Raw genomic sequence first — 25,353 nt, forward strand, 5'->3', positions numbered from 1 at the left:
TGTTACACAAGGAACCCGATAGGGGGCGCCAATTCGCCTACTTTATTGGCACTGTCTCAATCGAAAAGCAGAAAATCCTTGTTTTTATCCTTCAGTAGGGGTTTATTCAGTAGCGTTGGTGAGAACCAGAAGGATAGTGGTGGAGTTTCTGATGCTTGAACTCTAAAAGCTGCAATGTAGCACATCGTCTCTCTTGTCGTTCTGAGTTTACTCCCAGCAACCATTTAAACGCCTCTTAAATGTTTTATGACACCACTGCAGTAAGATTGGCAGGTCATGGTGAGAGCAGAGGACACCAGATGATGTTTTATGTTATTTATGCACATCTGAGTTGGAGAAATGAACGTTAGAAATCTGAGTATGAAACGCTGGGATCAGGCGTCTGTTGCAGCTGAGGCAGTCCTGTCCACATACTTTGAGCTTTGACAAGAGAAAATGGATACATGTTTCTTGCTATGCTGTATGCTCTTCTATTGTTGGGATTCCAAGTTTAATGACATAGTTATTAAAAAAAAAAAAAAGCTATTATGTTTATAATACTTTTTGGATGCTATAAACAGAAAAGGACACTTTTAAGAGTTACGTCAAGGAAACTAAATATGTTTCCAAACTTTTTTGTTTTTCCATATGTAGCTGCAGATAAAATGTTGAACAAATAGGTTTTCACTGTCCTGGTGAAATGTTTCCATCCCACTCATCAGCATGAATGGCAGGTTAAGTTTGAGTATTTAAAAGCCTTCATTTGATCCCTTCAGTGTTTATTGATCAACTAACGACTCAAATGAGTTCAGAAATTGATTGTCACTTGCCAAACTGTTTTACTCCAGAACAACCAATATTTATGACGTTGAGGAGCAATCTGTGAACCTCGGAGCTCCAGCCTGCCGTGAGCCAGCAGTGTGACTGTCGCCGGTGTTGGGAGCTTCACATCATGGTGGCTTCACATCTTGGTTCATTTGAACCAAGAAAGAAGCTCCTTTTGAGTTTAAATAGAATTTGCAGCTTCCCAGATGTACAAGCGAGGCCTTCTGGTGAGTGGCTTTATGCTCAGAGGAGACAAAAACCGAGTGATTTGCTCCCAAATGGGAAGATGAGAAGAAAGTTCTGAGAGCTTAACATGAGGCATTGAAACTGTGGAAACTTCTACTAACAGGCAAGCATGGCGGCGGACGCATTATGCTGTGGGAAAGAACAAAGTGGATGACATAAATATGGCGGACGGCCTCCATGTTATCCAACTCAACAACAAGACAGCTGAAACTTAGTCAGGGAAAAAGTTTACAACAAATTCTTCAAACCTTTGCAACCAATCCTTGTTTTGAAAATTCATTTAAGATGCCGTTGAATAATAATCTCACCCTGAACAGAAGGAGAGTTCAAAAACTCAACACGTATATTGAATTCAGGCCCACAATGAGTGAAATTACTGCAAATTGTTTGCAAGCGCTGCATATCGCAGCTATCGGTTTATGCTACAGAAATGACAAACACCAGCTCTGGTTTAATCACCAAAGAAAACTCTGACAGAGTAAAGTTTTGCACTTAGCTCCTGTCAGAAGCTCATCTCCAGTCACCTAGAGACACGTGATGTTTTTTTGTGTGTGTTTTATTTCCCCCCAGACTGATCCACTGAGTGGATCTGTCACCAGGCTGTGATTGATGCCACGCATTGACAGAGAGCCCCACCTCCAGACCCCATCCAGCAGCTAATAGGTCACCCAGAAATGTGATGTTCAGCCTGCATGACCCCCGCACCGTGTTGATGTATGGTGCTGGATGCTGATGTGTGTGTGGCCTGCCGCTGTACCGTGTATTCCGCGGCGTTATGGGGACACCACGCTTTCACACGCGTTTTGCGCACGACCTGATCCTATTGGATGAGCAATGCGGGGGATATTAGTGATGAGAGAGAGAGAGAGAGAGAGAGAGAGAGAGAGAGAGAGAGAGAGAGAGAGAGAGAGAGAGAGAGAGACTGTCTCTCCAACGGGAGACGCAAAGCGCTCCTGATCGCACTCTAGATGCCTTTACAGCAGACGCACCTCTGTCGGCTGTTGATGATCGTTCCCCTCCCTCCCTGGTGCAGCGGAAGGTGAGAAGACTCCGAGGTTTGATGCCATTGCAGAACACGTGGAGAGCCTCTTTACGAGTCCCCGCGGCCGTGCGCCTTCCCTTCCTCCCCCCTCCCCGCCCCGCTGCCATGGAGGAGCGCGCAGGCGGTGGTGCAGCGCTGGGGAAAATGAGCGAGAGGTGCAGAGGAGGCAATCAATGAAGGCGCGGAGAGCTCCTGCGCGTCTTGGCAAGGTCGGAGCCGAGCGTGGATGAGATTATGTCCGAGTGGAGACAGCAAGGAGGGACTTTTCCGCTTCCTCTCCGGGGATGCCCCCTGGGAAAAAAAACAAAACAAAAAACAACAACAAGAGTTTCTCTCTCAGCGGCGACGAAGACCCATTTCCCTCCGTTTGCGCGATCATGCTTGAGCCTGTTTTTGTGATAATCTCTTGTCGCTCCCACCTGGGAGGTGAAGTTTCCTCGCTTTGGATGATTTGTCGTTTTTGTCGCTCGCTGCCGAGGCTACCTAAGGTGATTTAGAGGCTGCAACAGCAGCAGCAGCAGCAGCAACAGCGGGGGATCCAGCTGTGTTTACTGGACGGTACGCATCTGCCGCTGTCGCTGTCCATGGTGCTGAATCCGGGCTCCAGGAATGGTGGAGACGCTGAGTATCGCAGTGATCGGTGCTCCCGGAGTGGGCAAAACTTCTATAATCCGCCAGTTCATCTATAACGATTTCTCGGAGGCATACACGCCGACCAGGAGCAGATATGTGTACAGACCCTCGGTCATTCTGAACGGGAACATGTATGAGTTAAAGGTTTTGGACGTCCCGCCAATCTCCTCCTTCCCAGCAAGTGCCAGCCAGGTAATGTGGCTCACTTTAAGCAGATGTTTAACCCCGAAATGATTCTACTTTAACCTCGGACAAATAGATCATTCGATCCATGATTAAATACACACACCAACACATATTCATACACAGTATGTTTTTCTTTTTTTCACAAGGGCTTCGCATTGATTCTCATTCATTTTTCATTCATTCCTGCTGCCTGACCTTTACCCTATTCTAACCATTTCCATTGTGTCCCTAACCATAAACCTCATCTAAACTCAATTCACACTTTAGTCCTAAACCCAAACCCTAACACAAAAACAGCAGTACTTCTTTTGGGGTCCTGGCTTTGGGCCCCATAAGGAGCAGTTGGTCCCTACAAGCAAGCTAGTATTTGTCAGGAAAATGGTCTTTAAACTGTATTAAAAACAAGGCGACACACACACACGCACACACGACCCCCCCCCCACCCCCCCCCCACACACACACACCCACGCACACATGCTCTGTTTTTAACTCAAATCTTGATTAACTAATCAGCATCTCCTGGCAGCTGCAGCCAGATGACAAAATAAGAACCTTATTTATCCCTTTTTTTCCACTATCAGATGCCTTTAGTTGCTATGGAGACTGACTTAAAGCCTTGGAGCATCACTTTGTAAACTACACCCCCTCATGAGGAAATTATAAATTTTTTTTAATCAGTCACGAGGTTATCTTTGATCGATTTCTGACTACAATACGGCGGCGCTCAGAGTCAGGTGCATTCAGATGAGCTGATGATATGATGTTGCTGCCGCATCTATTTAAACTGCCTGTGAAAAGACAGAGCAGACTGGCCTTTTATCCATGGCCAGGGGTCATCTGCTACATCTGATTAACAGGAGACACGTTTGAGTGAAGGGATACGGCTCTCGGTATCTTTCTGTGTTTTGCTTTAACATTGAGTTAAAAAGCAACTGGATTTCCTTCAAAGTTTCTCTTTTCTGTTGCCAACCTCTCAAATGAGCGTATTTAAAATGTCGCAACTATTTCCAGTGATGTTTTTGATGACATAAAAATTCTGAACATAGATTGTGAAGTTTCAATAACTTGAATTAGTTTTACTGGGCTTTAAAAAAAAATAAAAAATAAAAATCCTGAGCACCAGTCCTCCAAGTCTTAAATCCCGTCTTTGTGCTGCCGTTCCTCTAGTGTGGAAACACAAAGAGGGAATTTGGAGGAATTTAGACAGCTTAGAGAGAAACCTGCTTTATGTGTCAAAATCAGACTTCAAAATCACCATAAAACATTTCTTTGTTATTCTCCATACATACAGTGCTTTGCGAAACTTTAATACCTCCTGAAGATTTTCACTGTCGATTTTCAACCACAAGCTTTATTTTGTCTCATTAGGATGTTGCTTAGAAGACCAAGAAAAAAAAAAAGTTTCATAAACATCAAGATAAAAACAAAATTAAGGGTGTGTTTTCTAAAACGGTTTACAAATAAAAATCTGAAAAGTGTGTGATTCAGTATCTTGTATTTTGACTTTGACTGGATCACGGAGCCACAACACGTTTATAAGCAGTTTTACTGTAGCTGTGGCTGTGCTGTTTAGGGTCGTTGTCCTTGGTAGAAGATGAACCAAGGCCTGAAACTCAACATCTCAAGAATCAAACAGATTTCTTTAGTGATTTTCAGAGGTTTAGCTTCATCCTTGTTCCTGTCAACTCTGGCACGGCCTGTCTCTACAGAAGAGAAGCATCACCACGGATTCTGCTGTGACGCTGCCACCTCCATGTCTCAGAGTGGGGGCGGTGAGGTGAAACAGTTGGATTTAAGTCTCATCTGGCCAGAACATCTTTGCTGTGTCCTCTACACGACTCGTGAAAAACTGCAAATGAAACTTCTTTGAACTTTTTTTTTTTTTTTCCCTGCATTGCCGCTCCAGCTTTAAGGCCAAATATCTGGAGAGCGCTATTGATCGTTGTGCCGTCAATGCACTCTGCCACCTTCGCTGCGGTTCTCTGCAGATCCTCAAGAATGACCACGAGCTTCTTGGCTGTGTCTCTGAATTGTGCTCTACTTATCAGTGTAGGTGGGTGGCTGCATCTTGCAAGTTGTGCAACACACATTCCGTTTTCACATGAGGATTTTTAGTGCACTGACAGATATTGAAAGCGTGGAATATTGTTGCGTAACCTGACACTGCTTTAAGCATCTCCACTGCTTTACGCCTGAGCTGCCTGATGTGTTCCTCCGTGATGCTGTTTGTCCTCCAACAAACCTCTGAGGCCTTCACTGTACAGCTGGATTTAGAGTGAAATTAAATTACACGCGAGTAGATTTAGGTTACAATTTCATTGGGTTGATGTGGATTATTTTTTTTCTTTTCTTTTTTAAGTCTTAGAGGTTAAACACAAATTGGCACCACACTTCCAGCTACTGTAGAGGTGACCTTGCCTAACTTTTACACATGGATGTGGACATATCATTAGCTCTCTCTAACAGCCAGTCAAGTGTGTCTTAACCTTGCGCCGCACGTCACATCCCGTCTGCCTCGTTTGCGAGGCGCGTTCGACGCTCGTCTGCGACGACTTTCATCAGAGAAAATCTCCCAGGTCAGCACACCGACCTGGCAATTACTGCGGCAGAAAATGTCCTCTTTTCTCTCAGCTTCACTGATAGCTCCTGCAAGAAAAGCTGTGGGTTATCCGACAGGGTGGGAGTCAACAAACGAGCAGCTGGCGGCGTGTGGGCTGGCGGAGGGGGCCCTGAGCCATCCGCCTGTCAACAATTACAGCTTTTCTTCCACGCCTAATGTTTCATCAAAAGGTGATAAGAGGTCAAATGTCCCCTGTGTGTCACCAACAGGGACATTTTACAACCATTCGTTCTGCTCAACGTTGCCGCTCGGAGAACACGAAGGTGAATGTGGACAGAAAGCAGGAGAAAGACGATGAGACGAGGCTCTGGGGGTTAAACTGTCCCTAAAGGTTGAGTCGCGTCAACAAGCTTGTGGCGCATCAACTGAGTGCCGCTGTCACATTTTTTATTTATTTATTTTTTTGTCAGACAGATCGGTGGGGCCTTATATTCGCAGAGGAATGGACCCGGATCGTCTGCTCTCTGCTCCTGTTGTGTCCTGCTTGTCCTCGCATCGTTGATGTCCTCTGAGCACCGACTGGGCCGCATGTCTGAGTCACTGTGTCTGTCTGCATTGACCCCATCAGCGGAGACGCGTAACCCGAATCAGGGGGCCGCGGGTACACTGAAGCAGCACAAAGAACAGCGACTGAAATTTACTCGCAGCATGTAGCAAATTGAATTAAAGCGCCGTTCCCAGTTACAATACTGCAGGGAATAGGCCACCGATGGAGGTCTGAGTGGCTGCAGTCAATTAGACAGTTTCCAAAGAGCTTAATGGACACCATCAGAGTAAGAGTGACCGAGCGAGGAGTAATCTGTCCTCTGAAATTTGTGATGAATAAGCCGAAGGATGCGTTGAGTCAGTACGCCTCCGTGCTGATGCAGCCTGGCGGTTTTATTTTGTTTTTTTTCATCATCTCAGATTGTATTTAAAAGGCTACTTGTGACCCAGTTTCGACTAGACTTTCATGCTTACTGTAGTCCCGGATTTCTGTTATTTTACTGAGATGGTTTTACAGACTGTTTGCGTCGCAGAATGCCTGTTTGCTGCCGATAGCTTCCAGAGGACAGCTGGCACAGCGCGGCCATAGGATGCGGTGACAGATGGATTTGAGCTTGATAGAGCATTCAGCAGGACGGGTCTTGTCTTGTTCTGTCTCTTATTGTTTAGTTGTTTTTTTGTTCTTTCTTTCTTTGTGCCATATCTCCATGACTTCCACCCACTGACGATGCTCTCCTCTCCCTCCTCTCTTGCTCCTCTCTGGACAGTTTCTCAGTTATCTCTCTAAATGCTCACTGTGTGAACTGCGCAGAAATTAGAGCTCTTTATGTAACACGTTGTGTCGTTTGGACTTTTGTGGAAGCAGTTGGAATATGTACCCATCTGTGAAGAGAATCACAAGTCATCTAAAAGCTGAAAGGATGCAAAAGTTTTTTTTTTTTTTTGTTTTTGTTTTTTACGATATTCTTTGTCTTCTGTTTCATAACTCTTTGCATGCGAGACAGCTCAGCAAAGTTTTAATATCCAATAGTTTCTGCTTTCGTTTGCAAGCTGCCATGCTTCCCACAGACAGAGCGGTGTGACTATGTTTCCACCAGGAAAGGTTTCTGGTTTGTCTGTGTTGCTGCAGGTGGGTTCAGAACTCCATGCAGAGCATTAATCCATCAGCATCTTTCCAGAATTTGCTCCATTTCATATAAAAAATACACTACCCAGAAAAAGTTAGGGGGATTCGGCTTTTGGGGAAAACGTTAGGATGATCCAACTATTCAAATTTTCAGTACTTTTCACACAACTTGCTGCTCTCTAACAATGAACAGTGAAACTGACCTCAGGTGTTAGATCCATGAATCGACTAATACATTCCCTGGTTCAATCGGAGCTGCTATTTAAGCAGACCTCCTCATCATGCTGTTCACGTTTTGACATCATCTCAGATGGAAGTGACAGCTGAGCCTAGAGTGCCTCAGAGTGCCAGAGAGAGAGAGACTGGAAGAGTCTCCGAAGTGGACGTCCTTTGGCCACGTCCCGCACTGATGACTGATGACTGCTTCCTTGTGCAGCACAGAACAATGAGCGCCACTCAACTCCTGGCGCATTTAAGGGAGGTGAGAGGCGCCCGAGTGTCACGTCAGACCATTTGAAACTGAGTTCATCAGTGTGGTCAGTGATGACCTATAACGTCAGGACCAGGCGCCGTCTGATCCTGGCCTTACCAACGTCCAGAGAGCATTTCTGCTGACAAGTTGTTGGAGACGTCAAGGAGATGTTACAAGGTTACAGTGTGTCTAGTGAACAGAGGTGGGTTTTTTTGCCCAGGGCTGCGTTAGAATGGATGAGGTCGGGAGATGGATGTGGATCCAGATTAGATGGAGAGCATCTGAACATTAGCTTTCAAGTCTCAGTCTTGAATCATTTTCACCCTCTGGCAGGTTTTCTTCCAGGATTGTCCTGATTTCGTCCTGTCCATTTTCCCATTAATTCTGACCAGCTGGTCTGTCCTTCTAACACCAGAAAACAACATTTACCTCTGAACTTTTGTTTTGCCAACTTTCATAAAGGAAAGTTTTGTGCAGTTCAGGACTAATAGTTGTCCTGGGGACCGTTTCTCTCGTCTGAGCTGCAAATCTCTTCTGCTTCTTCAGAGTCTGGACCGAGTTGGATTGCTTAGGTCAAGGGTCACTTTACGCTCCAAAGAGCCATTCATAACCCCAGTCCCTTCTGTGTCCACTTTTGATGCAGCGTGTTCTATGAAATGTTAATATGAGTGGAAGATTATTGAGAAAAAGAGCATACTGTATTTTCCAACCCAACAGCAAGAAACATAAATCTAATGGAAGCGTTACATTTAGTGTCCTCCTGTTGTGGCAAAGCAATGTTATTATGCCATGAAAATATTGAAAACTGCTGAAACCCGCATCTAGTTGCTGCTGTATTATTTTTCAAGGTTTCTAAGAGTCATTATTAAGGAACGTCTAAAGAGCCACATGTTGCTCTGTGAAATGTTATGAGACGTTATCGCAGTGGAAGGAGATGAACTTAAAATACTGGCTCATTTAAATTATTTCATTTGTAAAACCTTTTCTTCCACTTCATAATTATGTGTTACATGGTTTCGCTTTATCACGTAAAATCCTTTGCAGTTGGTGGTTGTGGATACTTGTGCAAAGTACTTTATTATTGTGTTTTTCATTGAGCACAAGCCCGGGTTTTCTTTTAAAGCATTAAATAAATATCAATAAGTTACAATAAAAATCATATTTACTCTCATTCACTTGTCATCGCTCTTAGTTCCAGGTTTTGCAATAGATTTTCATGAAGCCTTGAGGGAAACTAAACTAAAACATATATATGTATATATTTTTTCCCATCCTGCTGTATCATCCATGTGCTAAAAGAGAAAGACATGTAAATGAATGAGACTGAAGATGATAAGTGGATTACATAAGCTGTGGACAAAGCCAGACTGATCCCAGGTTTGCAATCCTGACAGCAGCTTCGTGTGCAAACCAATCCTTTCAAACTCTTTTATTCCAACTGTTTCAGCCTTAACAAGAGGGAAGCAGAGAGTCAAGGTTTTTAAAACAGATCCAAGATCACTTCAGCTTTCTGTAACACATCATAGAACTCCGAAAAAAAATATTTTCCTCCGTCTCCGAAGAGGCAAAGAGGAGTGATACATCCTGCCGTCTGTAATGATTCTCCAGCTATAGGTCATCATTGATTAATTGAAATTTCACCTGTGAGGCCTGTAATAGATTTTATGTGCTAGTCAGGCGCTGTGGCCTTTGCATGACGCGTCTCTAATTGCTCATCAGCCTTTTCCCCACCACCACCACACACCCGGTGCTCCAGCATTATCCGTCACAAACACACATACCATTAAGGGCCACTCTTCTTCTTCTTTGCCCGTCCTGATACTCGGAGATGCAACAGCTTTTGTCTTTGCATGCTGGAAACTGATCAGGACCCACTGTTGTCAGGGAGACACGTTCTGTTTGGGTCTCGAGGAGCGAAGGATGAGATGCTCTTTTCCCCCGCACTGGTAAGAAGGCCGATTGGAAGGATGCAGACAGTGGGGCCACACTTTGCTGTCACACTCTCCTCCCACAAGCATGCTCAACGCTCTCTCGTACGCACATCGGCGGCACACGCACACATCCTGATGTTTCGATTTATGCTCATCAGCGGTATACACGCTCCGGCACTTGGTTTTTGTTTATTTGCTCTGTTTCGTGCTTGGCTCTGCAGACGTAGTGTTGCTCTCTCAAGCTCCGCCTCCGCATTTAAAACCAGGATTTGGATGACAAAGAGATACGAGATGAGAACACAAGCTGCTATTTTTAGGCCACGAGATGTGAGGCTGCAACTGAAAGCGGCCGCCGTGCGCATCTCATGTCTTCAGCTGCCTCAATTTGGGATTGATCTGTGATGATATGCGTTGGTAAGGGCAGGAAAATTTGCATTGTTTACCTGAGAAACGCAACAAAATGGGGATTGAAATAGCTTTGGATTCTGATAAAGTCACGCTGGGAATCCGATATTTGCACAGAGCCGACGTGAGGTTGCATGAGGCCAAGAGAAGAAATACATTTTTGTTCAGCAACACCGTGTCAACCATTCCTGCACCAATTTGTGGTGATTCTCACATTTAACACAACTTATTTTACAGGTGACTAATGAGGCAATAAAGGATCATATTGATTGAACAGCAGGTTATTTTTGCTCCTCCTAATTTTAACCTTTCTGTTACAGCCTTGTTGCTCTTCTGCCCACTTCAGCTGATCTTGCATGGTTTCCAAAATGTAGCCAAACAATCCCTCCGTTTAGCCATAAGAGCATCTGTCTCAAATGATTTAGCTGCTACTTTTAAAAGGCATTAGCAGGAACAACTCAATCAGTTTCATATGTTGGCAAAAGTCAAATTAGCCTCACGACATGTCAATAAAGAGAACACGTCTGAAGAAGAGCTTTTGACCTTTTCACAGCATTAAGCAAAGCACTCAAAAAAGAGAACATTATTATATTCTATTTGGATTATAACTTATTGGAATAATCAACTTCTACCAGTTTACAAAAAATTATACAGGGAAAAAAATCACTTCCAATGTTAACTTTTAGGTAAATCAGCCTTAATGACTTATCATCTATTTGCTAAATTGTCAAGGAAATTGTTTTTATGGTCGTGTTCAGATTTATAAAACATAAATTCAGGGGAAAAAAATGTTTTGGAGGAATATTTTAGAGTAAAAAAAGACAACAGAAACACAGAACAGTAAAGGTACTGCAGCGTGTGGTTTGGATAGAGAGACGGTCCCTTCAGCTCCAGTAGAGCTCTCTCAGCTGCTGGCAAAGGCTTTTGGGCTCTCCAGATGTGTTTTACCACGTCACATTAAAACACAGTCACTGACAGATGCTGAGCATGTTGGGCCTGTGGAGAGAAGCAACACTCTTTGCAGGAACATAACAATAATCATAGCTGGACTTGGTGTGGGCCACACAGTGGAACAGTTGTTAGAACCTTTGCTTTGCAACAAGAAGGTTCTGGGTTTGACTCCTGGCCTGTGGTTTCTCTGTGTGAAATCTCCATGTTCTCCTTGTGTGTGTATGGGTTCTCTCTGGGTGCTCTGGCTTCCTACCAAAAAATGTGAATGTGAATGTGCCTTGCCCGATGACCGCTGAAGATAGACACCACTTCCCCGTAACCCTGCAAGGATAAGCAGCTTAGACAAGGAATGGACGTGGCGTAGCGTCTGATGCAAAACAAACATCTTTCACAGCCACAGCACCAACATTTGGAATGGTTGATGCTGGTTTCATGTTTATATGGAAGGTTTGTTCTGAGAGTTCAGCTGTCTCACTGGAACTGGGTCACTTTTTTTCATTTGTGTTTCATATTTCTGGTCATTGTTGAGGTGTTTTTTTCCCCCGTTAGGTTTCCCATCAACACATGTGTCTCCTAAATCCCTGTGTATCACTTCGTGTTTGCTAATCAGTATTTCAGTGGACATGCATAATTTCCACTAATAACCCCTAGTTTTTAGTCTTTTCTTATCAGATCCTCTTGTTGTCCAATAATATCTATTGTTTCCTCTTGTGTTCTTGAATTAATTTCACCGTCTTTTGTGTTTCCTCCTGTACGTTTGTTAACCTTTCCTGAATAAATAACTTTCTTGCTTGCAACCTGGTCCTCCGCTACTAATTAATAACAAGCTAAAGAACACAAACACATATTTTATTTGAAAAAACAAGGCGAGAACAATGTTGCATTTCTGCTGAAATACTCAAAATGGGCAGGAGAGCAAAGACTGTCCAAATATTAATCATTTAGAGACTGTTCATTCAGGTTTTGAGAGTCGTCTGTTTGAGAGTCGTGTACAAAATATTTGTCCCCAGCAGGAGCTTTGCTGAGCACGTATTCTGTATTATAAAGTGGAAAAGATTATGTCTCCATGGGAACATTAAACTAACCATCTAAGTATGTTTCAACTCTGACATCAGAACAAAAGAAGAAAAAGAAGAATTTCTTCAGAATCTGCTCTATTCCTTGTTAAACTGTCTACAGTGAATTGCAGTAGAATATTTCACTGACTCAGACACAAGCAGCTGAATATTTTTAAGTTAGCTACAAATGTGTGTGTGTGTTTTTTTTTAACATAGCTTGAAAAATATCTAGGTTTTTCTTAGTAGTCATGGTACTGATCGATTTGTTAACCTAGTCTGTCTGAATTTGTGCTCTTTTAAGGTCCCAAGGTCAGCAGGGGGGCAGATGGCAGCAGTGATGTCTGCCATCTACACTCAGTCACTTCTTAATGGTGCTAGATGCCTTGGAAAGAGAAGTCGTCATATTTACACCTGTTTTCTCACCGTCCTCTTCCCCGTTTTGCCTGCAGTCGTTCCATACATCTCTCCTCCACGCCTCATCAGCCTCATTACCATCCCACTCATGTGAGACTGTTTCTTCCTGTTGACACGGACCCATAAATAACTTCTTCCAGGCCCAGTGAAGGCAAATTCATTCTCATCAGCGTGCCGACATTATCAGTAACATCACCACACTGATCATCGCCTTTTCCCTTATCTTCCGCTGTCATAAATTATCAGCTGCATACGTGGGATGAGCAGCATGCTGGCATGAAAAGGACATTTTTGTGTGTGATTAAATTTCTTCTTTTTGAATTCAAGTTCTGGTGGAAACGAACAAAGCTACAGAGAGCAGCATCAATCAAAAATCAAATCAATTTTTGTGTTTTAGTGCCACACGTGTTGGTCGTATCAGCTTATCATTTATAGTATGTCAGGCAGTCTGCATTTTGATATTTTGAAAAACCAATGTATTGAAAAGCCAACATTATACAACAAAAAAAGGTTGAATAATCTGACATAAATTAAAGTGTATCAGTGAGCAACCACTCAAACACATTTAATCTGAGCAGCTTTCAAAATCAAGGCAGGGTTTCAGCAGAGATTGTGATCATGAATGGATTTTAATCTCTCTCTGCTCTTCACTCACTTTCGAAGATCTACACTTTTATAAATTGCTTCCAGATTTATTGCACAGTGGTGCAGTTGGTAGAGCTGTTGCCTTGCAGCAGGAAGGTTCTGGGTTTGATTCCCAGCCCCGGTCCTTCTGCATGGAGTTTGCATGTTCTCCCTGTGCATGCGTGGGTTTTCTCCGGGTACTCCGGCTTCCTCCCACAGTCCAAAAACATGACTGTCAGGTTAATTGACAATAAATAAATCTCTATATTCTCCCTGAGTGTGTATGGTTGTTTGTCTTGTCGCTGAAGATAGGCACCACTCCTGACCCCACTAGGGACAAAGGTGTGCAGAAAATGGATGGATGTTAAAAATGTGTCAGTGCAGCATTAGAAACAAATCTCAATGTAAAAGGATTCCTCCAACTCTCAATGTTGGAGAACTGCAGCAAAGAGTTACCAAGTCATTAGGAACATGACTTGGTAGAATTTTCTGAATTCTACAGAGATGGAGAAACTTAGAGCAAACTTTCAGTGAAAAACGCTCAAGGTGGGAGCGGTATTAAACAAAGTGAATGCTCCTTATGAGAAAAACGGGTTTCATGCCCACTGTTAGATACAGTCACTGGGAACCTTGTTTACTCATTGAAAATGCCTGGAGATTTTAAATAATCTATGTGGCTCCTCTACAAAGCTCATCATCTAAATTTGTCAGTATTTTGTCTTTTAACAGGAGAATAATGACATCATTTCTTACATGCCCATCTTGGCCCCTGGACTTAAATCCAGTAGAAAACTTTTACAATAAGCTGAAGAGTTTGTATATGAGGGGAGAGATTTCACAAAGAGGATTAGAAAAACATGCAAAGTATCGCCGCAAATCAAGTAGAAGTAACTTTTTCTTACCAATCAGTTGCCTTTCAAAACACTGACAAAGAGGCAACCTTGAAAGCTTTTATACACCAAGAATAAGTTGATCAAAGCTTCCCAGCTGTGTCTCTTCACATCAAACTGGTCTGAGTAAAAATAGTACCACTTGCTAAGACTTTGTTGTTTTAAAAAACTTTGTTGTTATGACATGCTGAGTCAGTTTTGCTTCATTGTCTCTCACATATTGGATATTAGGAGGAATTGTTCCCTTTGATTTGCTGGAAAACCCAGATCCAGATCCGCCAAAGATGTGAGACAGACCAACATTCCCAGCACTTCCAGTGCTTTCAGTTTTTCTTAATGAATTTTTCAGTTTAATTTAACAGTGGGAACAATGTGCAGTATTAAAAAGAAATTATTTTTCTATCGAGAGCATAAAAATGCTGACCAGTGTCGCCCATAATAAAATCCTTAGTCTCTAAAGGAACACATTTTCCATCAATAATACATTTACTGTATTGAAAATGTTCAGAAGCAAACGTTTTCCTGTTTTTCTGAACAATTTTGTTGAGCTGCAATGCAAATAACAAGATTGAACCTTATGTGGAATATAATTGTGAGTAAAATATTGTGAAATTGGTGTTGAAAACCGAAAACTAAAACACTTAACTCAGTGATGAAATCCATTTTCTGTGCTTGCTTCATGCTTGCAGCAGGTTCACAGAACAGCTGGTGCCTGTTTCCAGCGGTCACTGGGGAGGAGATGGGGGGCACTCTGCACGAGCCGGCTGTAATTCCCAGGGCAACACAGAGACACTCCAGGGCAAACAACCACACATTCATTCATAACGTCATTTCTAAATGCATTTTTAGAGGCCAGTTAACCTAACATGCATGACATTGGTCGGTGGAAGGAAACTGGACAGACCTGTGCTTGCTCAGAGAGAACAGGCACAGAAAGGCTGAGATTTGGACCGCCCAATCAGATTACTGCCAACAGTGCTGCTAACCACGGCACCACCATGCTGACTGATGAAATCCTAAAACTCCTTTCCAGTAATTGTATTAGAGTTGCTGAAATGATTGTTTCCTGTACGGTTCCCACTGTCTCCACAGCATGGTAAGCTAAATTAAACATAGATGAGTTTCATCTGAGCCCACGGCAGTCTCAGAAAGCCAAGCCGCTGTTAAAGCAGAGCTGGTGGTGACTCTCTGTCTTGTTCATCCCTTGATCCTTCTGCCTTTTTCCATCTTTTCAGCATTCTCTCAGGCTTCTCCTTGTTTTTTATTTTTTATTTTCAGCATCTGTTTTTTTTTTCCCTCCAGAAGATCACTTTCCCCTCTCCTTCAAGTTTCTGGCTCCCTCTTTTATCAGATAAAATATTGATTAATTCATTGGCTGCCGGTTGAGGCTGCTGGCGTGGTTTAACACAACACTTATGAGAGTTTTAGGAAACTCACCATGAACAGAAGTGAGGAGGATCACAATGTTTTTATTGCTTTTTTAATTGCCCGTTGAAACTCACCATAATCAAACAAGTCATTAAAGCTGAATGTACCATGGACAACAAATTCTGACAGTGAAAACAGTAAAACTGTTGCTTTTTCTTCCTTTGACTCAGAATGATTAGTTCTGTCTAACATCGGTCATCGTCCTTGAATGTGTGTAGCTAGGAGACCGAGCGGCGTTTTCTTCTCGGTGATCACCAAATGACTTTACATGAAGAAGGCGAAGCTCAGGGAGTTGTGTCAGCGTCAGGAATTCATTCACTGCTCACTTTCTCTGCAGCAGAGGCATCCAAAATGTGATAAAGAGCCAAAGAGCTTTTAGAATATAACAGGAACACGCAGTGCTCTTCTGCCCACTGTAATCACTCTGGTGTGTAAGTATGTGAACCGCATTCTCTGAGAGGTGCTGCAAAAAAAATAATGCACAACTTTTACAATGCAAACACAGAAACTTTCTGAGCCATTTCAACATTTTTCAGACTAATCCCAAACAAAGCTCAGCTCTTCAAACCACATCAATCAGCAATCTACCTGAAATTACTTAAAGTAGTGTGAAGTAGAAGGGAAATGAATGTCTGGTTGAAAACTAACAAAGCACATTGTCATAAACACTCCATATCCGTGGTGAGACATAGTGGTGGCAGCATCATGCAGTGGGGATGCGTTACAGCGCAGAGGTTGTTTGTTTGTTGTGTAAATCCCACTTGCTCAATAAAGTTTATTGTGAGAGCGGATGCAGACTACAAAATAAGAGCATGAATATAAACTTCCAAGTTAAAATGACTTAAGTAGATAACCAAACTGTCAACATATTTGTCAAACGTCACAAAACAGCCAAGTCAATTAATGCTTCAGAATTTATCCAGAAAATTAATTTAGGGGAAACTATGTGTGCTAGAGGCTTTCAAAGCAAGAAAAAACGCTAGAAGTTAAATTAGCTCTGTTATTAGCGCATTAGCGTATAGCCACCACCACTACTGGCTAAAACTGTGAGGATTTGGTTTTCTGTGTGTTATTTTAGTTCCGTGTTGTCCCATCTTCCCTTTGATTGTCTTCCCTGTGTATTTAATCCCACCTGGGTCATTCTCTGAATTTGGTGCGTTTTGTGTCCCACAGGTTTATCGCAAAGATTTTCATATAATGCAAACCACATTTTTTGAGAAAATCAAGAATCTGCATCTGTGTTTTCCTGTCGGGTCATTAGCCGTGTATCTTCCCAGTGCTACCAGTGTGTTTGAGTTCTTATCATTCACCTGTGCTACCTGGATTTCTGTTCACCTTCCTGTTTATCATTAAAATCATCATTTCTCACAACAACTTGGGTCCACCACCTCCACCACCAATACAATCATGACAAAAACATATCTAAATCATAGAAACAGCATCAACTAGTTGACAAAATATGTGTGTAATTTTTTTATTCTAACACATAAAACTTTATAATTTAAGCTGTTTGTTTTCTTAAATCAATTTTGGACACATTTTTGTGTTTTTCTCTGTCATTCAGGAATGGTTGGATCTGCGCTGCAGAGGCGTCCGCAACGCCAACGCTTACATCCTGGTGTACGACATCTGTTGTGTGGAGAGCTTTGAATACGTGAAAATGATCAGACAGCAGATAGTGGAGAACAGGTACACTTACACGTTTCCTTTCCCCTTCTGATCTACAACCTTTTCACTTCATTGCTTAAATAAAGCTGCCTCATCTCTCAATTAAGCGCCAGCAACAAAGCTTTTTAGTCTAACAGTTGCAACAGATATATGTTTACTCTTTCTGTGGTGGTATCTTTTAATTTAGCACCGTCCTCCTTGAAAACTGAGCAACTTTGTTTTGACATTTGATGCAGCGCTTCTCCACGAGCGCTGTCTAAGGCAAAACCAGCAGTTTGAAGATTATGTGGGAGATATATCTGCCTTTATTTCACACGAAGGGAACAACGGGTGAAAACCAGGGCGATAAAATACAGATCCAAAGTCTCCTGAACGGCTTTGTGTCAACATACGTGAGGCTAAAGGGCTGAACATTAAGGATCAGAAGAAAACCTGCTTTGTTATCCACAACACTGGCACACCTGAATATATTTCCATATAGAGAGGGACTTCATTTGTTTGCCGTGTAGTACATGACCAAGCTGCCAACACAAAGTCCATCCTCCCCTCCATGTTTATGGTGGGAGACAGAAACCCATAGGCAACGTGCAGGGTGTATGCCAGAGGAATCCCAAGCAGGAGAGGCATGTTTTCACAGGACACAGATCCCATGTCAGAATGAAAGAGACTCGCCAAGCGCCAGGCGGGGACCAACCTGGTGTGGAGTTCATGAATAATGGAGGCATGGAGGGTTTCTCTCTCTGTAGCTCCAAAAGAACAAAATGTTTGGTTGAAATGATCTGGCTCTACAAAAATCTGCTGAAAACCAGAGCAACGCTGAATTTTCTCTCTTGTTTCTGCAGCCCTCTAGCATGAACCTTTAGTTCACCGAAGCTTCTGATGACGCTAGGTCCCTTCCCACATGGTTTTCATAAGAAGACATGAATCCAAACACTTCCACGTAGATTGTTTCTCTCCCTCTGAGAAATCAATGATTTGTGAGATGATTTTTAGTTTATGTGAGATTACTGAGCACTGCCTCAGGGCTTGAAAAATGAACTGCGCATCTGTCTCTTTCTTATGTAATTCTCTCTGTCAGGCTATTGGTCTATCAAAGCAGGTGTGGAAATATGCCCTCAAATGCGAATCATTGTCAAAGATTTACACCCAATTCGGGACAAAAAGATCTTTATTCATTAATAGAAGAAAAGATAAATTAATAATTCATCAGTTTTTGCAAGATTCTACCTCTGCATAATCTTTGCAGTCATTTAAGCAGAAGACTTATTATCTGATTTAAAAGCTTGCAGAAGATTTCCCTCCACTAATGCTCCAAATCCGTTTGTTAACTTGAATAAAATGTGTAGCTCCAGCTAAAGCAGTGCAAAAAGGATTTTATTGCATTGAAATAAAATGTATTCTAAGTAATCTCTATTTTTATTATCTGACTGACACAAAGGATCCCTAAGCCAGCCACAAGATTCTAGTAATAATGTTTTGACCTGAGAGCCTACAACACAGGTTCTTGGGTTGTGCTGCAGGACTCAGATTTATAAAATCCAGCTTCGGTCCAACATTTACATGCAGAAACCTTTAGTATGAATTACTTTAATTTAGGGTTTATTTGTCTTGTTTGTTTTTTTGCGCAAAACATTGATCCAAATCTGAAGATTGGGGAAAATATTACAAGTATTCGCCTTGTGTGCTGCTGGATTGTAGCCAGGTTACAAGATGAGCTTAAAAATGTAAAAAAAAAAAAAAAAAAGACTCAACAGGGCCAGGAGTAAAATTAACAGGCATTTTACTGAAAAATGAAATAGAAAACATTAAAAAGTGAAAGTGACATTGAAAGTCATCAAGACTGTTTGGTGAAAGAAAAGTTTCTCTTTTTGGTGAAAGTTTCTTCACCAAAAAGAAGAAACTTTCTTCTTTTTGGTGCTTTTTTGCAAAGAGAAGTAACTTAAAGATGTTTGTTTTTTTTTGTTCTTTAAGCTCTTCTCTTGCAGATGTTGTCTCTTGTTTTTAGAGTCCAAAATGAAAAAGTTACTGTCTTACTACATCTGATCTCTGCTGTGTGTGATGGCTGATGCAAGTGGTCTAGACTGTGCATCTTAGCTATGCAGTAATGTGTAAAGACAGAAAGCTTTTCTGCCTTTGCCACAATGGGGTCATCATGACACTGTGAATGCCTGACAGAAAAATAACATGAAAATGATATTAAACCTTAACCAGAGTCTAACTTTTCAAGGCGAGTGGTCTGAAAATGTCTACTTTATTCTTCGTTTGGTGCTCCGGTTTTATTCCAGTTTCTCTTTGAAGGTCAACCTACAACGTGGTTATGACTATCCAGCACAAAATGTGAATACTTGTGTCAACCTTCATGGTTTTAGGATTGGGTTGAGGAGTGTACAACACAAAACCAGAGAAACCAGGTGTTTTGGGGTTTATTTTGCAGTTATCAACAATATTGTGACATGATTCTGGTTCGGTATTTGACCACTGTTCTCATCAGAAATGATTGAGTTTGCTTATCTCTTGGCGTGGACCTGACTTTTAATCATAACCTGTACATTTTCATTATGGTTGAGGTGATGCCCGTTTGAGAAGTTCTATTCTGGTTTATCCATTTCAAAACTGGTTTTCATCTTGTGTTTTGGGATCTTTGTGCTGTTGGGACCTCATCTCACCTTGGAGATAGTCTTCTTCATTGTTCCAGGCACTTTGTGAAATGGAATAAAACCACTGTCAGTGAAACAGCTCTAAACAGTGTGATGCTACGACCACTGCGCTTGACAGCTGGTGCGTTGTTGTTAGGTTTAAAAGCTTTATATCTATTACCTCTCACTCATGTCAAATAGTTTCATTTCTTTCTAGCTTGACCATTGAACTAGAAAGACATTTAGAGAAAATGTCTTTTTTCAAATTTTCAAATTTTAACCAGTCTTAAAAGAGTCCATTTTAGAGCATGAATTTTATTTTTAATTTTCATCTTTTCAGTCTATGAAGATGTCAAACTGGATTCACTTTAAGCAGCTTCTGGTTTATGGAAGGCTTCAGTTCTTGAACACCCTAACCAATGTCCAACTTCCTTTCATCTGAGGGTGACAATTTGGATCAAATAATTGAATGTTTTCACATCTGGGAGTTTCAGCAAGACAAAGATCCCAAAAGGAAACCAAGAGGTTTTAGATTATGCTTAGACACCAAGTCTGTGCTCAAATTCATCGCCAGATTTGTGCAAGGACTTTGTGCATGGCATTGAAATCTGTCTGCAACTTGCTAAAATATATTAAAACCTCTAAATGTTGTTCTTACAGTTCATAGAAGCTCTATGTTGGATAATCATTTTACCCTAAAACAATTACCTTAAATAAATAATTTAAGCTTCAAAATTTACATGACCCCTACACTGAAGATGAGTCGATTCAAATGTCTGACTGGAACTTTATCTTAAGGCCCAAATGTACTTCATTGCTTACCATATGTTTTTATACTCAGTAACACCGTAAACCGCCTACTGCAGAGGGAGGCCCCTGGAGCCAGTGTGTGCTCCACTCTTCCTGTCCACCCCCACACACCTCAGAAGATGGGCACACACACACACACACGCACACACACACCCCCACACACACGCACACGCACACACACACACACACACACACGCACACACACACACGTGCACACGCACACACACACACTCACTACACAGTGACAACAGGTTTGGCAAACACCAAGCTGATAGCTGTGCCTTTTGAAACCAACCCCTCCTTCTTTTTTCCCACTTCACATTCTCCTTCAGGGAAGGCAGCAGCAGCGAGGTGCCAATCCTAGTGGTGGGTAACAAGCGGGATCTGCAGAGGCAGCGCTTCATGCCCCGCAGGGCCGTGTCAGTCCTGGTGAAGAAGACGTGGAAGTGTGGCTACGTGGAGTGCTCTGCCAAGTTTAACTGGCATGTGGTCCTGCTCTTCAAGGAGCTGCTGGGCATCGCCGTGGCACGGGGCATGCGCCAGAACCATACCTCCACCCGTCTGCAGGGGGCGCTACAGAGGAATCGGTGCACAGTCATGTGACCCCGAGAGCTTCCTCCACCCTTTCTCATGTCCGTGGTGGAGCAGACCCTGGAGAAAAGGACTCTTTATCGTAATGGCTGGAAAAATACCCCGTGGCCTCCTGCTTAACTGAGCTGATTTTTCATGAGGTTTATTTGACTCTGCGCTGTAAAAGACTCTGAAATTCCACACATGCTCATCCAACCACTTCCTAGTCTAATCCTGTGTAGAAAGGAGGAAGCCGATAGAAGCAACAGCAACTTGAGATCCAACAGAGTTATGTTTTCACACATCAGCCTGAAGGCTAAACATTTCAGGCCGGGTCTCCGAATGTAACACGACTCATACATCAGGTCTGTAACTGGGCCGGACAGCATGAAAGCTGTGTTTGTAAGACTCAAAACCAGAGAGGCAGCAATATTATTGAGTCTTCCTTTTGAATTTGTCATATTCAGGATGGTGAAAAGGCACAAGCACAGATATGACGCATTAGAATTTACTTCGAGATACAAGGCCAATATCCACAATAGAAGATGACAAAGATAAAGAAAAACAAAGGTGCACATCACTGAATATGATCAATAAGATTATTAGTTTCAGTGATTTAATTCAAGAATGAAAACTTATCTATCACAAAGATTCATTACACAAAGAATGATATATTTCAAGCGTCCATTTTGTTCAAATTGGAGGATTATGGATCCCTGTTAATGGAAACACACAATTTAGGTTTTAAGAAAGTTTGAATATTACACAAGATTGATTGAAAAAAATATATAATGCAGAGATGTCAATCTAATGAAAAATATGCCATGAACAGTATAGGCATTCAGTGCTTGGTTGTTGTTGTTTTTTTTTTTGTGCATAAATTACAGTATAAATGTCGCACGGCATCGAGGTTACCAGCCTGTGGTTCTGCTAAGGTGTGGAGGAAGTCCATGTTGCTCTAATAGGGACCTTTCGCTCGTCTGCATTGTTGGTTCTTGTGTCTCTTATCTTTTTGTCGACAATACTCAGAAGTTTCTCATTGGGTCAGTTGCATTTTGATTATTTAAGCAGGTATTGCTACTTTTAGCAGTGATACCAATGAAAAATCCTGCTGGAAAATGAAATGATCTCCATAGAGCTAGTCAGAATAGGACATTATGACTTTGGATTTAAGTAAACACAGTGGACCAACCCCAGCAGATGACATGGCACCCCAAAATGATAACTGCCTCTGGAAACTTCACACTGAACTTCAAGCATCTTGGATTCTTTGACTCTCAACTCTTCCTCCAGAATCTGGAGCCTAAATTTTCAAATGAATTTCAAACTCTGTCTTCATCTAAACAGAGGACTTTGGATCAGTGAGCAACAGTCTAGTGCCTTTTCTACTCAGACTAGACAGGATGCTTCTGTCAGGAGTGGGCTTATATGCTTTTCTTCTTTTGGACACGTGATACAAGAGTCTTAGTCCATGTCTTGAGTACCCACATGTATGAATGGAGACTCTTGAAGCATTAACTTCTACTGCTGTCTACATCTTGTGAATCTTTCCTTAACTCTTGAATGTGCTTCACTTTACAATCTTCTCAAGGCTGTGTGGAGAATTTATCCGTTCTCCATGCTGAGTTCTTGATGTATGAGATTACAGAAGAGTCAGTGAGTTGAATTCATGAATTCCATTTATTAATGCCAAAATACAGCTGGTCCATTTTTTATGCTACCTTTAGGAGTTAGCAGCACAAAATGGCAACAAGCAACAGTTGGTCACTTCCTTTGTTAGCCTGTGTCTAAGCCACACCCTAAAGAGGGCGTTTCCTAGTGTGTCATATCCTTTACCCTTAGCTGTGAAGGTGTTTCCTAGCTTGTCATTTCCTTTAGCTTTAGCTTTGCAACTAGATAAAAGAGATAAAAGAAAAACACAGAATTATTTATTCTCAACAGCTGAAAGATATTTCTTTTGCTTGTGCACCGTTATCAGACACCCTCTGTCATTACACTCAACTTTCCATTAAAAGCTTGGATGCAGCTGTTCTACGAACAGCAAACCTTTACAGCTTACTTTCCAGTTACTGTTTGTTGAACAACAATCATGATCACACCAAAACATTTCTGTGTTGGAAAATAAATTTTTATTGCTGTTTAGTTTACTTCATTTTTTGAGAAGCAAAAGTTTCAATTTTTATTTGATGTAAGCTATCATCATCCAAATTAACCAAACCAAATGCTTGAAATATATCATACGGAATGTAGTGAATATATATAATGTACAAATTCCCTGCTTTAATTGAATTGCTGCAATAAATTAAATCTTCTAGAAAGGTTTTCTTAAAATGTACATAGACATGATTAGATGGTATTTTATTTTAGGTCTGATGAATTAGCCTGCAATAGACATTCTTTCCCTGACTCTGTTACAGATTAGGGTTAAGGTTGTTCGTCCCCACCCAGGGTGTTTTAAGGCAGCAGAAAACACTGCAGTCCCTTATTATGACAAACTGTGCGGCTTTACACTACCGTCTGACCTCACTCAGACTCTGTTTCTGCAGAGTATATTGAAACTAGGGACATAGGGACACGCAGGAGCATAAAATCAGAACCTGTGGTGTGTATGTGTGTGCTTAATGTACTTTAATTGTGGGCCCTGACAGATTTGTGGGGACCAAACTTCTGGACCTCAGTGGACGCTGGCATCCCCATGATGGTAGGTGTTAAAGCGTATGCAGGTATCTGTGTGTGAAGAAGAGGGCAAGCCAAGGCAAAGGGAGACGGTTAGATAACTGACTTTCAGGCAGATAAAGGACAAACACAGCAAGATAGGGAAACAGATGTTGATGCTTCGGATCAGAATGGAGCAATAAACCCCTGCAGTGATGCCCTCAACCGACTACACACCAATATATCATATTGAAAATGCCTCTTGCGGTTGCTGTAATCCGTGTGCAATGCACTCTTGCATCCTATAAAAGTGCATAAACACAGCTCAGTGGCTCCTACATGTACCATCCAGGATGCAAATGGATCATTACTAAAGCTTTAACATCACTATCGGAATAGCGTCAAAATGGCAATGTTGTGAGCAGCTCTTATTTGGTTTTGACTAGATCAAGGTAGGTACTTTGAGAACACATCTGACCAATTTGTATATAAGAAAGGCTCCAGAGGGATCATCTTGCATGCTATTGTTGGTCAAATCCAACAGGTCAGGGTTTAATTGCACTGATGTGAAAATGTGATCTTGTGTTTAATTATTTTTTTGTACTACATGGTTTCCTGACTCCACAGTGAGCAGCTGAGTGTATGAATGTTATCATTTTTCAAAGGCATGTGAGAGCACAAGCTCATGATTTCCTCCAAATGTAGTGCTAATCCTTCAGTGGGGCCAGATGGTTGCATTTTTTGTAGTAGTACAAAAAAAAAAAAAAAAACCAGAGAGAAATATGTAGCAGAGAAATGAGAAAGCAACTGTGTGTAGCATGAGTTCCCATCCGTTTGTGTGTGTGTGTGTGTGTTTCAGAATAAAAAGGGCTACTGTTTGTTTCTGTTTTTTCAATCTAAAACCTTGTCTTTATTTTTAAGGTGTTGGTACTCTGAGTATTTTGTTTTTCTTTTTTGACATATGATGAATAAATAAATGCATTTGAGAACGCCAATCTTGTTTGTATTACTTCTCCATCATTTGCAATGATCACGACAAATTAAGCATAATTATGACAACAATGCCATCTTGTGGTAAAGCAATGCTATCTGGAGCCAGAGCGATAGGACACAACAAACTGAGCATCTGATAAAAACCTGCCTGACATTCATATCTGTCTTTATTAGTCAGACAGACTAGATGATCATGTTGCTACTTGATTTGGACAAATCTTTTCATTAAAATATAATTTTTTTCTTTTAATAAAAAAATAACTTCAACTTGTGCTTGTTTTTTTTTGTTTGATAAGCTAAATTTTTGTGTTGTGTAATATTTCTATGTAGCAAAAAGAATGGTTCAAAGGCATAAAATAAATGATAATTATGATTTGTAGGTCCAGGATGAGTGTATAAACTTCTGACATTTACAGTAAGTTAATAAGACAGAAAAGTTTAAAAGTGTACCATCACCTTTGCTTTGTATTCAAATGACAAATGGCAGAAGACCAAGTGCTGATTACTGATATGATTAATAATTAACTTTTAATGACAGTGAAACCTTCATTATGGGTTAGTACAGGCACAAACTGTACTTTTCCCTTTATGGCGTCCTGAAATGTCTTCAAAAATACATCTGCGTGGTGGTCACCTGACCGACTTTAGGTTAGGAATCAGAATCCCCACGCACGTCAAATGTTTAAGAATGTGTAGATGCACCGT

At 41.6% G+C, this 25,353-nt stretch overlaps 1 protein-coding gene across 1 annotated transcript; it reads left to right on the forward strand.

Moving 5' to 3' along the window:
* The first annotated feature begins 1,583 nt into the window (after positions 1–1,583).
* rasl10a (RAS-like, family 10, member A) lies at positions 1,584–24,650 on the forward strand. Its single transcript, XM_008418635.3, has 3 exons — positions 1,584–2,917; positions 16,881–17,005; positions 20,763–24,650. The coding sequence occupies exons 1-3, from the start codon at positions 2,702–2,704 to the stop codon at positions 21,031–21,033; spliced, it is 612 nt and encodes a 203-aa protein (XP_008416857.1). The 5' UTR covers positions 1,584–2,701; the 3' UTR covers positions 21,034–24,650.
* Positions 24,651–25,353: the final 703 nt, after the last annotated feature.

This window comes from Poecilia reticulata, chromosome 9, assembly GCF_904066995.2.
Source record: "Poecilia reticulata chromosome 9, P_reticulata-male-v2, whole genome shotgun sequence".
Lineage (NCBI taxonomy): Eukaryota > Metazoa > Chordata > Actinopteri > Cyprinodontiformes > Poeciliidae > Poecilia > Poecilia reticulata.

Bases quoted from the DNA above. Each gene is read 5' to 3' on its own strand.
- rasl10a (XM_008418635.3), top strand. From the start codon at position 2,702: ATGGTGGAGACGCTGAGTATCGCAGTGATCGGTGCTCCCGGAGTGGGC. The intron at 2,918-16,880 runs GTAATGTGGCTC...TCTGTCATTCAG, and splicing joins TCCCAGCAAGTGCCAGCCAG to GAATGGTTGGATCTGCGCTG. The intron at 17,006-20,762 runs GTACACTTACAC...ATTCTCCTTCAG, and splicing joins CAGCAGATAGTGGAGAACAG to GGAAGGCAGCAGCAGCGAGG.